At 40.8% G+C, this 14,126-nt stretch overlaps 1 protein-coding gene across 2 annotated transcripts in view; it reads left to right on the forward strand.

The window, feature by feature from the left end:
- PTPRM (protein tyrosine phosphatase receptor type M) overlaps window positions 1-14,126 on the forward strand; it is a 746,511-nt gene that overhangs the window by 251,071 nt on the left and 481,314 nt on the right. The window contains exons 1-2 of one of the 2 annotated variants that reach the window (XM_012558215.1): window positions 7,935-7,972; window positions 9,915-10,089. Coding sequence is in view for 1 of the 2 variants with exons in the window: in XM_004385786.3 (XP_004385843.1) it covers window positions 9,915-10,089 (175 nt within the window). In the remaining variant the exon portion in view is untranslated. Of the gene's footprint in view, window positions 1-7,934; window positions 7,973-9,914; window positions 10,090-14,126 lie in introns of those variants that run through there. The other variant, XM_004385786.3, reaches the window with a different exon arrangement.

The raw sequence follows: 14,126 nt of genomic DNA on the forward strand, positions 1-14,126 counted from the left end.
CTGATCCCCCGCTCCGTGTTGTGGTTACTGATCCCCCCGCTCCGTGTTGTGGTTGCTGATCCCCCGCTCCGTGTTGTGGCGGTGGTTACTGATCCCCACACTCAGTGTTGTGGTGGTGGTTATTGTTGTGAATACTGTTTATCCTGTTGAGTTTCCCACGTTTGGGGTTTTGCCTGTTGCCTTCTCGTACTGTCATTTGACGTGTTCTTCTGACTACTGTGTATCTTACATGTTGCGTCTGTTTTTTGATGTTATTAGCCATTGATGTTGAATACCTAGGTTCATGAATTCAGTAGGAGTTCCCGAATGGGGGCATTTCAGTTCTATTAGTCCTTCTTTGTTCAGTAGCTGGAATACTCTAAAAGGAAATACTCTTCCATATCACCTGTTTGGCTACTCTTACGTGTAAATCATACAAGGAATATGGTATAAATGTTTGCTACTTCATTTAAAGATAAAATATATCCTAAGTTCATACTGATAATTCCAATTCCAATTCAAGACTACAGGGTTTTTAACCTCCTTTATCTTACATCATTTTCTTCTTTCAACTGTGTTTTCCAGAGGGGTTATATGTCTTAAGGAACACTGAGTGGGTAAAAATGATGGTTTTGGTCAGTCATATTATGATTAGCCTAGTTTTCTAGATCACAGATGGGTGATCCAAATGATCCCTCCCAGCGTAGAGTACCACGATTACAGTTTTGAAGTAAATGGGGTCAAGTGCTACACTTGGCAAACCAAACCTTCAGTCTAATAGGAAATATCAGTATCGGGCACCCCAGCCAACAACTGGAGATTTCACTTTAAGGCTAACGATTTCTAATTTTAATGTCATTTTTAATTACTGCATATATTGTGTATATCCTATATTATTTGGATGAACATCTACATAAAATTTAAACAAAGGCTGATTAATGTTATTCAGATATTACAAATACATAATTAAATGAACTGTGTCTCAGTACCAGAATGAGGTTCAAAATTTCCATAATCAAATTCTACTTGAGCATGCCTATGAGATGTTTAAATGATATGATATCACTTTGGGTGTCTGTATATTTCTTTGGCTATCTGCATATCCATTAGCCAATAAAAGTATACTTATCAATATATATATATAGGTAGTATAATGATAATATAATTAAGAACTACTGGCTCTAATACTCCAAACTGATAAATATTTGAATTAGGTTGGTTATAGTCTAGAAATGTGGAGGTCAGCACTATGTTAATTTTGTTTTAAAATAAAAACATGGCCTAGAAAGCAGTTTTGTTGATATTGTCCTGGAGGATTTTATCTTAAGAATAGATAAAGAAGTGCTCAGGTTTGTCTTGCATAAACTTGTTTAGTTTATTGCAAGGTAGTCATGGCAAGGCACGCAGGTAAGACCTCAAGACATTCATTTAGCGTTGTAAATCAGAATGAACAATTACAATGTTAATTTAGATGTTAGAGCCCAAATCTTTAGGCTTCAGGCTTTTACCTTTAAGGAGTGGTCTCGGGAGGAGGCTTGACCACCCCTTGAACTCAGAGGAGGTCCTTTGAGGTAGCTGGGGTCCATAGTCAGCTGTGAGGAGCAGGGTCTCAGCAGGCTTCTCAGCCTTCAGGTGGAGAGTTAGAGAGACCTTCTGCTTCTGTATTTTCTGAAAATGGGCAAACGCCCACTGCTTATATACCCTGTGTGCTGTCGTGTTCAACTGTCATTGACATGTTTTATTGCCAGTCAAGGCCATTGTTGTATGACATATTTATGTTTTGCTCGTTTATATTATACTTTATTGCCAATTAGGGAGTTGTTTTATGACATATTTATATTCTTGTTTACTACATGTTTCCAGGCCAAGTATTTGATTCAAAAGGGATGGGAATTGTTTAGTGACATATTTATGTTTTGCTAATTTATAGAGATTTGATTAATGTTGCATTCCATTATCACAGAGTGCAGGTGCACAGACCAATTTCAGAAAGTTCTGTGCGACGGCTTTACACACTTCTGTTATCTTATATTCAAGATTAGAACAATTTTCTAGTAACTTACAGTTAATGGTTAAAGAGCATTATAGAAATACATGTTTCTAAGTTCAGTAATTCTCCGTTTAGAACTTAACATTATAAATGACTTATACATAGGTGTTTAAAAGCAATATAAAACCATCACAACAGTGTAAAAATCGTTATAGGATCATACATAATAGTGACTTACACGTGTGTTTTTTTGAGAACGTTACAGAGTCAGATGTGATTTGAGAGCATACGGAAAGTACGTATCAGATATTCAGTTATTATTGGATTCATATTACATAAGATATTTTAAACAAAGTTACTCCAGGCCCTGCTGATATTATTAGTGATACTGAGCGGTAAGAATTTCGATCATTATCTTATAAATGGGCATATTTGAGAGTGGGATAATACAGACTGTTTCCCCTATTGAATAAATGGAAGTGCAGTTTAATCCCCACTTGGGACTTGGTTGCCTGAGGGAGGGTGGCTGAGCAATAGCTCCTCTAAGCCCGTGTGCTCAGAGCAGCTCCAAAATGCCTGAGACTAATTAATTTACTCCAAGTACTGCTAACTTCCCAGACCTCAATTTCTTTCAATCATTGCTCTGATTATTGCACAACTATTTCTGAAAGACTTAATATGTATCTTTTTGCTGGTAAATTACTGCTCATTTAGAAGTCCTGTAGTTAGTCCATTGAGTAAGGAAGGTTGTAAGTCTAATTTAAATAACCATCAGTCATTCTTTTTGCAGCTTGCTCAAATTGAAATACGTGCACATATAAAGATCCTGTTGCTTTTCTAAAGAGCTGTATTTACCCCACTGAGATCACTTCATCTTGAGCATCCTCATTAGGGTGGTTTCATTAAGTGAGCAAAAGATGGGTCAGCAGTTTCCTTAGTGACCCTGGACATTCAGTTACACTGCTTTGCATCAAATGTAGGACTTTTTGTTCCCAACGATTGTGTGCTAGGCTCTTTCTCACAATGAACTCTAATATTTTAAAGAACAATCTGAAAGCTCATCCTTGGTTACTTCTCCTTGTCCTTCTGTAATCCTCTTGAGAATGCAGAGCTCAAGTTCTTGACAGGTCTACTTCTTCTAACTCTGAAAATTGGGAGAAAACTGGCTGATGAATTTGTCTCTACCCACTGTACACTTTCATCATTTTTATTCTGCTAGAATAACAAAAAAGACCCCTGGTGGCACAATGGTTAAGTGCTCATCTGCTAACTGAAAGGTCAATGGTTTGCACACATCAGTGGCTCCGTGAGAGAAAAGACCTGGGGATCTGCTCCTGTAAAGATTACAGCCTAGAAAACCCTATGGGCCAGTTCTTCTCTGTCCTGTAGGGTCGCTGTGAGTCGGAACCAACTGATGGCACACAACAGAATAAGAAAAAGGTTCCTCATCGGTGCCTAGATGCTCAGTAGCACCATGGAGATGCTGAACACATGGTCATTGCTGACCCTCCTGGTCATGGAGGGGAGGGACCCACAGTGCCTCTCTGCACCTCTCCTGCATCAGAAATTGGCACTGACCACTATGCCCTGGCCTTCCCAATTTCATTCTGGCCTGAGCCAAGACTTGAAGGGTGCCCAGGAGTCCGCTAGGCAGTGAAGGAGGAGAAATGAAGATAGTCAGAGAGAAGAGCTTTGCAAGAGTCAAGAGCCAAGAGCGAGCATGGGACTACAGAGGATGCACGCTTCCCTCCACACAGATAGAGCTGTGCTGCAGGATGGCAGGCGGCAAGGTACAAAGATAAGCAGAAGACAGACCACACCAAGGAATGTGACATGGTGAGGATTATCATTTATCCTGATGCCAAGGGATGGAAGGATTTTAGACATAGGAGTGATATGAACCCCTCTGTAAGTTCTGTAATGGACGGAAGGAAAGCATGTGGGAGTCCCACTGAAGTCAATGGACAGGGCCCTCTGATGTCCTTGCATGGTGTGAAGACCCACGCAAAGTACATTCTTATGGACAAGAAAAAGAGAAATTTTTTTTTTAATTCATATGCTTACTGTAGAAAAGGTATTTTTAATCACAAAAATAAAAATACACATTTTTTAAATTATGCATAATCCCATCACTTAGAGATAAGTGCCATCACTATTTTAGTTTATTTTATCTATATTATACATAATTTTAATGTTAATAAATTTTAAAATCGTGGTCCAAAACACATACCAGGTTTTGAATATTTATGTAAACTCCGTATAATAGTGCAAAATTTTTCATATCAGTAAATAGGTTGCACAAACGTGCTCTTTAGTATTTTCTACTTATATGGCTTTATTTATGTAAATATTTCCCTATTTCTGTACTTCTGGGTTATTTTTATTTTTCACTGTTGTAAATGATGTTAGGTTAATATCTATTTCCTGGGAATAGGTTCTAAAAACTAAAACTATTAGGTCAAAGAAAATGAAAATGTTGAAGGGTTTGGGGTGAATGACATAAAAAGCTCTCCTGAGCATTTATTGACAAGAATCTGCTTTTTAATGAGAGTTCAGATGGCTCCTAAAATCAAGTTCGTTTCCATCCCCTTTTGGATGTTACAGACACCCAAACTCAGGGCAGAGAAGTGGCCTAAATCACTGACCTTTTTACACTAATATGTTTAAAACAGTAGACAAAAAAATATGTATAAATAAATCTCATCTTGCGCATGAGAATGAGTATTAAGAGACACATTTCTATTCTATTTATTTTTGTGGCGTCCACAGCTTTAATGGAACAAAGTCAGTTATTTTCTTATTAGACAGCATTTTCAAATTAACTCCATCTTTTATGTTTTCAATAACGATAAATTCCCTCTCATTTACTGAGATGCAGTCTACACTGGCCTCTTCCCACAGGACAAGGATGCACCTTAAATGCACACCTTTACTATCTGTAAGTGGATATTTCTAAAAATGAAATGTACAAACCAAATTAGGTAATAATTAAGTGTGCGGTTTGCGGCCGTGGTGGTGCGGTGGTTAAGCGTTTGACTGCTAACCAAAACTGCCCTATGGGGCAGTTCTAATAACTCTGTTTTATAGGGTCACTATGAGTTGGAATCGACTCGATGGCAACAGGTTTGGTTTGGTTTGGTTAAGATGATTTGACTGAAGAGCATGCAGTACTTTTAAAATATACATTTAGAATTAGGGACACGTGGCAATATTTAAATGTCTATAAGATTAATCACACAGATTGATGCATATCATTTCAATTTATAGATTTTCAGTAATTTCATATGAGTTAAAAAAAAATCCCACTTTGGAACTTTGTAAGCTGGAATAACTGCCTAAAGACAGAAAACTCTTGTGGATTCATTTAATGTGACAGAAATGAGCAGAGCACCAGCCAGGAGGGAAAGACTGAGGGAGGCAGGAGGACAAAAGGGAGAACGTTGGCCGACTGGAAGAGGAAGACAGAGGAGAAAGGGATAAGTACAGAAAGAGATTCAACAAAGCATGGAGAAGGGCTGGGAGAGGAGAGAGGAGAGAAGGAGCACAGCAGAGGGCGGGGTCCCAGTGAGACCAGGACAGAGAGGTACAGAGATGGGCGCGGGCCAAATGCCCACCCACCAGCGGGGAGAAAGACAGAATTAAAATTGGAAGAGAGGACCCTCTCCTTAGATGACATTATTTATTCTTTTCCTTTGAAATCCTGACATTTATACCTTAATAATATTCTCCTTGCTTCTTGATGCTGAAAAACTTGTCAGGTCAGACAGTAACTTTAGATTCTGTATTAGCTCAGTTGTTACATAATGCACATAGAGGGACAATCCATATCTGGGTTAGTGGAGAAGTGATGGAATGTCCTCAGAACAACTGTGTGCGTGTGTGTGTGAGGGGAGGAGGGCCACATTGGGCTCCTTGCTCTTTCTCCACCACTCGGGTATGCTCCCTCCTTGGGGCCTCCACGGTTGTCTTCCTGGGATGCTCCCCCCAGATATCAGCAGAGCTAACGCCTTCACCTCCTCCAGGTCACCGTGCACATGTGTTCTCAGCGAGGCCTAGCCTGACCTCTCTGTTTAAACTACACATGCCCCTACCTGCGGAAGGGAGTCTGAGAATCAGAAGGCGTCTTACACATGAACGAGTTTAGTCACCCATTCAGTGTATAAATCGCTTTTCATATCATCACCAAGGCTCCCAGGCATGGTTTTCCTGCGAGAGACACAACCAGAAATCAGACAGTGATCCTGCCTTTGTGGAGCCTGTATTCTAGTAGGGGGAGATAGCTGATGAGCAGAATAAATAAGTGAATTATAGAGTATGTGAGAGAGTGATCAGTAGTCCTCCAGAGGAAAAGCTGGGGGAAGAGAGGGTATCAGGAGTGCCGAATAGGGGACTGTACTTCATTCCTCCTCCTTCACTGCCTAGCGGACTCCTGTGCGCCCTCCAAGTCTTGGCTGTAGCACTGCTTCCTAGAAAGCCTGCCTTGACTTCCATTCCCAGCTAGATTCCCTTTGACAGTGTTTGCTAGGTGAGGCAGTTCATACTCTCTAGTCTAAGTATTGCCGACTTGCCTGGTTTTCTAAATTCAGTTTAGGTGAGGGATTGTTCTTTAACTCTACGCTCCTGTATATGAAGAGCATGTGTCTTATAAAAGATGGTCACTCAGTGTTGGTTGAATGCTTCAATCCATGTACATGTGAATGATTTAATACAAAATGACTTGCAAATTTTGAGCAAGACTTAGGAATTTTGTGTTCCTATATGGATTCTAAATTCCAGTGATAGTTAGCTCCTTGCCTTGTCCTTTCTACTTGCAAAATTTTCATAAAGATGCTGAATCTAACCTTCTGTGTGATTGAGTACATGGGATTAAAAAAAAAAAAGTTTATTCCTGAGAGTTATGAGTCATTGGAGTCTTGTAGAGTTACTAGTTTGAGGCAGGGTCTATTTTATAGGATAAATCTGTGGCATGAAGACACAGCAATTCTGAAGTAATGTTTTTCTCTCTCTCTATGGTGGCGCAGTGGTTGAGAGCTTGGCTGCTAACCATAAAGGTCAGCAGTTCGAATCCACCAGGTGCTCCTTGGAAACCTTATAGGGCATTTCTACCCTGTCCTATGGGTCACTGTGAGTCAGACTCAGCTTGACAGCAATGGGTAACGGGTATACAGATCTAAAAAGGAGTTTTTCTTAAACTTGAGTACAGTCTTGAATAGTTGTGAGAGACTGTAAGTGCATGATTTAAAATTCTTTTGAGTAAACATTCTTTTGAGATAGGCTTATTTAGGAAAAATATTGTAGGATTACTGTAGAAGTATATTCTCAACGACTTCATGCCATAAGAAAATAAATACGTACATAAATAGGCCTAAAACCTTTTTTTTTGTTTTTTATGGTTAAACAAACCAAATATTTACAGATATGAAATCTGCCTTTCGTTGGGATTTACCTTTTTTTCCCTCAAAGACCAGAGATTAGATTTTTCTGTTTGAAAAAAGATAGATTCTATTTTATATTTATTAGGTAGTAAATCTAAAGTTATTACTAAACTTAGAGTTTGATTATTTATTTGGGGAAGGAAATAGGGGACTGAATGTATGGAATATAGAGAGGAACATTCCCCTATTATATTAATAATGCTAGTTTCTTGGGTTTTTTTTTTTTTTTTTGGCCATTGTTTTGTTTTTTAACCTCTTGGTGTTCTCTGTCGGACCAAATACAGGAGATTTAGTAAGAATAAACCCACGTGTGACATGTATGGGCATACGTATTCTGATTTATGACTTTTTAAGCAATTAACAAGGCTGTTTTGACAGATAATACTAAGAGAATGTTGCTGGAACTCTTCTTCTTCACTCGTGACGTTTCCTTCCATGTGGAAGGTACTGTACTAGCGTAACCTTCCTGACTGTCCTCACTTCCTGAGAAGGAAGCTCTGGGTGTGCACAGCCCAGCCCCTTCCTCTTTGGGGAGCTAATTGCTATAGGAGCCCTGTTTCTCCAGCCTGTGAGTTTTACAGTGCACCCCAACATATGGGGAGGCCTTGTGGTGTTCTAGTGTGACCTGTGACTGGGTGTATGCGTGTGTTTAGTCTGGGGCTCAGTATTAGGAGGCCCCCCTTGGTACTGCACCCAGAAGCCATATTCTGCACTCTCGGCTTTGTCAGTATTAAAGGTGGCATTTTGTAAGTCTGCCTGCCTTTCCCTTTGAGCTCGTTGCTCAGCAGATCCAGAGATGCGGTGGGCACGCATGGTAGAGCCGTCATGCTGGTGGGGAGCTGTTGTCTGTGTTCCTTACGTCCTCACAACAGCAGCGCCATGTTGTCAGTGCGGTGCGTTATCACCTCGGGGTCGCCATGAGGTGGAATCGACTTGGTGGCAACTGACGACACCACCAACGCAGGCAGAAGTGTGAGGGTCTCAGAAGAAGAGTGATCGTGATTGATCAAGTTACGTGTGGAGGCCTGGTCAGTCCAGCTCCCATGCTCACGTCCGTAGGCCGCACTTGCCAATGAGAATATCAGAGAGAAAAGGTTTTAAAGGACTTTGCATAATGTAAATCACTAAATAATACGCCTGAGCTTTATTGTTTTATAGCCTAGCCTTTTGATACCTATAAATACAAACTCTTTACTGTAGCCAGCAAGTCCCTGAATGCCTGGCTGTTGGCCTACTTCTGCCAGTTCCACTGACTGCCTTAACTTCATCCAAGATCTCAGGCTTCTTGGATTGTTTCCTCTGACTAGAATGCTCTTTCTGTCCTACCCTCCTTGTTGCCTAGTTCACTCCTACTTACCCTTCAGATCTCAGCTCAAATGCCTCTTCCACAGCCACCATATTTAAAGTGGCCCACATTGTGGTTTCTGCTAGCTCTCTGAGCTGTTCCTTCATAACACTCATCATCATTGGTGATTGTTCATTTCAAGCCTATGCTTCCACTAGACTGAAGTCCCATAACACAGCAGCCACTTTTCTTTTGTTCCCCACTGTGAGCCAAGTGTCTAACACAGAGACAGCACATGGTTGGTGCCCCTGAAATGATTGCTGGGTGGGTAAATAGATGGACATTATATTTGGCATCATGCATTAGCCTTAAAGTCTATTGTTTTCTATTTAAGACTTACAAATAACATGTTACAGAGAGCCTCTTCCCTCATAAATATTAAAAAAAGTAGCACAGATATCTGTAGACTTCTTTTTGGCTTTAAACTATAGAAAGCATAGGATGGATTTCCAAGTGTACGTAATAAATACAAGGGTTACTTAATTTATGGGGACAGTAAAAGAAGTAAAAGGCAAAGTTGTCCCAATGGTGGAACTTGGCTTTTTGTGGTGCTGGGAGTATGGGATGTAGAGAAGAACTTCTCTCTTGTTACTTTTCGGTACCAATTAATATTTATTATGCATCCACTTCTGCTTAGTTTTGTATGGCAAGGAGGAACATCATAAAGCCTGGCCCTAGTCCTCCAGGCCCTGAGCTGGCCCAGGGCATACTCTAATACCTAACTTACTGTTTTAAATGTTATTCTTGATAAATTGCTTGTTTGTTTAGTAACAGAGTAGTATGTGAGTTAATTTGGCTTCCTAGCCAAGCATGAAAAATAAAGGATTATTTCAAGACCAAATGTTGATGGTCTGGGAGCACGATCAAGAATTTTTCCGTACGCCTCTCTCCCTCCCCGTGGTGTGCTAATTTAACATAGTCAGTATCTTAAAGGGGCAAAACCAAGACATTTCCACAGACCTACCTCTGTATCGCTCAGCCTTTAGTGGTGAGCATGGCAGGATTTCAGTGTCCTTGCCAGCTGTTCTTGTGGAATAATGACCCGTAAACCATTGAACTGAGGCCTGCATGAAAATAACATGTGTGATGTCCTATCTGGTATCTTAGTGTTCTGAAATGACAGCTGACACTGTTTCTTCTCTTCTCCCCGACCCCGTGTGTACAGGGCACGGATGGACGAGATGCCCCTCTGAGGGAAGTAAAGGTGATAAATGCCCGGCGATTCATAGCGTCGTTTAACGTCGTGAACACGACAAAACGAGATGCTGGAAAGTACCGCTGCCTGATTCACACTGAAGGAGGTGTTGGAATATCCAACTATGCAGAACTGGTAGTTAAAGGTATTTAACGTATTTTAATGCCCCAAATAGTCTCTTAAAACAGACGCGTTAGACAGTTTTCAGTTCATTATTTGTTTAAAGCTCAAACTTACTCTTGTCTGTTTCTCAACAGCAGTTGGGTGACAGGCTATATTGATGACTGTGTTTTAAGTACGGATTTTGCATGGGAGCCATATTTTTGAAAAAGCGTGTTTTATTTAAGTTGGTTTAGCTGTGTACCAAGAAATGCGCGTGCTCTTGGCAGGTTCTTCTGCCAACTCTATATACAGAGATTACAACCTATAAATTTTGTTAAGGAAGAAAAATTTTTTACTGATATAAAATCGCTTAAAATGCAAATATTCCCCAGACAGGGTGTCTCTGATAGCAGGGTGGTTAATAAAAGGAAGCAGTGCCAGTATAAAAATGTTCAGTCATATCACACCAGCCATATTGATAATGCCGTGTTAACATGCAGAAGGTTCCAGTTAGGCTCTGTTACTGTATTTTGCATGACTGAAAAATTGAGTCAGTACATTCAAGAAGGTGGGGAAAGCAGGGGGAAAAAAAAACCAGAGGAGTAATAAAATTAAGTTCCCTTTAGCTGATTTTATGCACCTCCCCCCATTTTTTGTAGGCTGAGGAGTTTATAGTATTGAACTGCTCTGACAATTTTTCGTCCCAGACAGAATAATTTGACTTTAGAAGTATCATGAGACATTTGTAAATAATTTGTGGCAGGCCATTGCTACTTATTCCTAGGAAAACTAAATGAATGGCTGCTTTTAATTTTTTTTTCCTGCCATTTGTTAAATATGGGACGTAAAATCGATCTGTTCTGGATGGGCTATTAGGACACTTCTATCAGCAAATTTCTCCGTGCAGGCAAGTTAAGGATTGCCTGGTTTCAAGTTCCAGAACTCTGTATGTGGCCGTGGACCAGCAGCTTACAGTCTCTGTGCCTCTGTTCCCTCATGTGTAAAACAGATGTAATGTTACCTGTCTTATAGAGCTACGATAAGAATCTAATGAAACATGTACAGCACTTAGAGCAGGGCTCAGAGCTTAGAGCAGCCAGTCCATGTTAGGGCATGGTGGGCTGAGGATGGTGATGGGCATGGTTCTTATTCTCCGATCCTGTATGTCAGTGGTCTTCATTTGGGAATTCACACAGAACTACCTTGCCATGTTTTAAGCAATATAAATGCCTGCCCTCCCACCCACTGCCAGGCCTATCCTAAACCAGACTCTCTGGGATCACAGCCTATGTTATAACATCTATTGGTGGTCTGGACATCTGCACCTGTTGTGAAACCAGAATATTAGCCTTAACGTGAATGTTAATCACTCACGGCTTATGAGAGAACCTGTTTTTCAGTGAGTCTACCTCAAGAATTATTAATCTTACTGGGGAAGCCAGCACAGCTTGTACAAGCAAGGTCATGGAAGCTCCATAGATACATCCAAACTCCCTGAGGGACCAATTGCTGGGCTTAGGGCTATGGAGACCATGGTCTTGGGGAACATCTAGCTCAATTGGCATAACATAGTTTATAAAGAAAATGTTCTACATTCTACTTTGGTGAGTAGCATCTGGGGTCTTAAAATCTTGTGAGCGGCCATCTAAGATACTCCACTGGTCTCACCCCTTCAGGAGCAAAGGAGAATGAAGAAAACTAAAGACACAAGGGAAAGATTAGTCCAAAGGACTAATGGAACGCAACTACCACAGCTTCCACCAGACGGAGTCCAGTACAACTAGATGGTGCCTGGCTACTGCCACTGACTGCTCTGGCAGGGATCACAATAGAGTGTCTGGGACAGAGCTGGAGAAAAAATGTAGAACAAAATTCTAACTTACAAAAAAAGAACAGACTTACTGGCTTGACAGAGACTGGAGGAACCCTGAGAGTATGGCCCCTGGACACCTTCTTAGCTCTGTACTGAAGTCACTCCTGAGGTTCACCCTTCAGCCAAAGATTAGACAGGCCCATAGAACAAAATGAGACTAAAGGGGCACACCAGCCCAGGGGCAAGGATGAGAAGGTAGGAGGGGACAGGAAAGCTGGTAATAGGGAACCCAAGGTCGAGAACGGAGAGTGTTGACATGTTGTGGGGTTGTTAACTAATGTCATAAAACAATATGTGTACTGTTTAATGAGAAGCTAGTTTGTACTGTAAACCTTCATCTAAAGTTCAGTTAAAAAAAAGAATTACTAGTCTGAGGCCATGACTAATGTTCAGGATAAGGAAGCACATATCAAAATATCTACTTGACTAATGTATTTTACCTCACCAAATTCTTGTATGTTTTGAGTTGTAGTTAAGCTTTAACTCGTCTCCCTGGGTAATACTTGCATTTAGGTTTAGCATCCCTAACAAAACTAAAAACTGTTCGTAGCAGCACAACTCCCTGCTGAGGGCTGTCTGGGAAGTGAGGAATCGCAGTGAAGAAGGTCGGTAACTGTTTACCACCAAGCCCAGCTGGGCAGCTGAGGTGTCCCCACAGCTGAGCTCTTTATCGTTGTGATTATTTTTATTTTCCTCTTGGCCCAGTTCTTTGTTATTGTTTTTCCTTTTCTGATTTGAAGTCAGGGCAATATTTCCCTGTTCTGGTGTTCTGGTGAGTGTCCATGTTATAGAAATGCCATGCTTCATTCATGATCCATATGATACAAATCTAGAAGCTTCTCTAAAAATTTCCTCTGTGGAGTTCATTTGTCGAGTGTTGTAAGTAAATCAGAAATTTCTAGTCTACCAGAACAGACATAAATGCAAAAACGGAATGGGTTCTCATTCACATTTATGCACCAAGTTTTTCTGTCATAGGGTGACTATGAGTCAGAATTGACTCAACAGCAGCAAGTTGACAGGTTTTACAGGTTTATGACAGTGTAATGGTATCATGCCTCACCGTGACAGAGATGCCCAGGCACCTCTTCCCATCACCTCTGTGCGCTGCCAGAGCTGGTGGCAATTTGCATGCAGCTAGGGCTCCAGCCTACAAGTTGACTTTTCCTCCATTTATAATTTTAATTTTATAGTCATTTTTTCTATAGATTTTATTTTAAAAAATGAGATAATGTGCTGGGTACTACTAGTTTAATAAAGTATTACCTTGAAACAATTGCTTTAAAAGATACAGTGACATTTTTAGGCCACCTATATATAATTTTTTTTATATATGCCATGTAATATTTGGAGTGCTAATGTTTTACAAATGAAGCAACTGAAGTCCATGGTTTATAACTTTCTGAAGGTCACACAGTAATTTGATGCCAGCCCCCCAAACGAAAACCAAGCCATTTAGTTGTTAAACTACTGCTCTCATCTTTATTCATGCCTACCAGTGCTTTTCATAACCAAGGGTATAGAAATAGTTCGTGTGATCTCCGCAGTGTATGTGTATATGTGTGTGTGTGTGTGTGTGTGTGTGTGTATAGAAGGAGCCTTGGTAGTGCAGTGGTTAAGTGCTCAGCTGCTAAATGAAAAGTTGGCGGTTTGAACCCACCAACCACTCTGCAGGAGAAAGATGTGACAATCTGCTTCTGTAAAGATTAGCGTGTTGCTGTTGAGTTGATTCCAGTGCAAAGCAACCCTACAGGACAGAGTAGAATTGCCCCATAAGATTTCCAAGGCTGTAATCTTTATGGAAGCAAGCTGCCACGTCCTTCTACTGCAGAAACAGCTAGTGAGCTCTAACAGCCGACCTTTCGTTTAGCAGCCAAATACTGTAACCACTGCACACCAGGGCTCCTTTCCATGAAGATTACAACCTTGGAAACCCTATGGGGCAGTTCTACTCTGTCCTCTAGGGTCGCTGTGAATCAGAATCAACTCAATGGCAACAGGTTTGGTTTTGATTTATGTATGTATGGAGCCCATGTGGCACAGTGGTTAAGTGCTCAGCGGCTAACCAAAAGGTCACTGGTTCAAACTCACATCCTCTCTGCAGTAGAAAGTTGTGGCAGTCTGCTTCCATAAAGATTTACAGCCTTGGAAACCCTATGGGACAATGTACCTTGTCCCGTAGGGTTGCTATGAGTTGGAATAGACTC

The sequence above is a fragment of the Trichechus manatus genome, unplaced genomic scaffold, assembly GCF_000243295.1.
Source record: "Trichechus manatus latirostris isolate Lorelei unplaced genomic scaffold, TriManLat1.0 scaffold00146, whole genome shotgun sequence".
In the NCBI taxonomy this organism is placed as follows: Eukaryota; Metazoa; Chordata; class Mammalia; order Sirenia; family Trichechidae; genus Trichechus; species Trichechus manatus.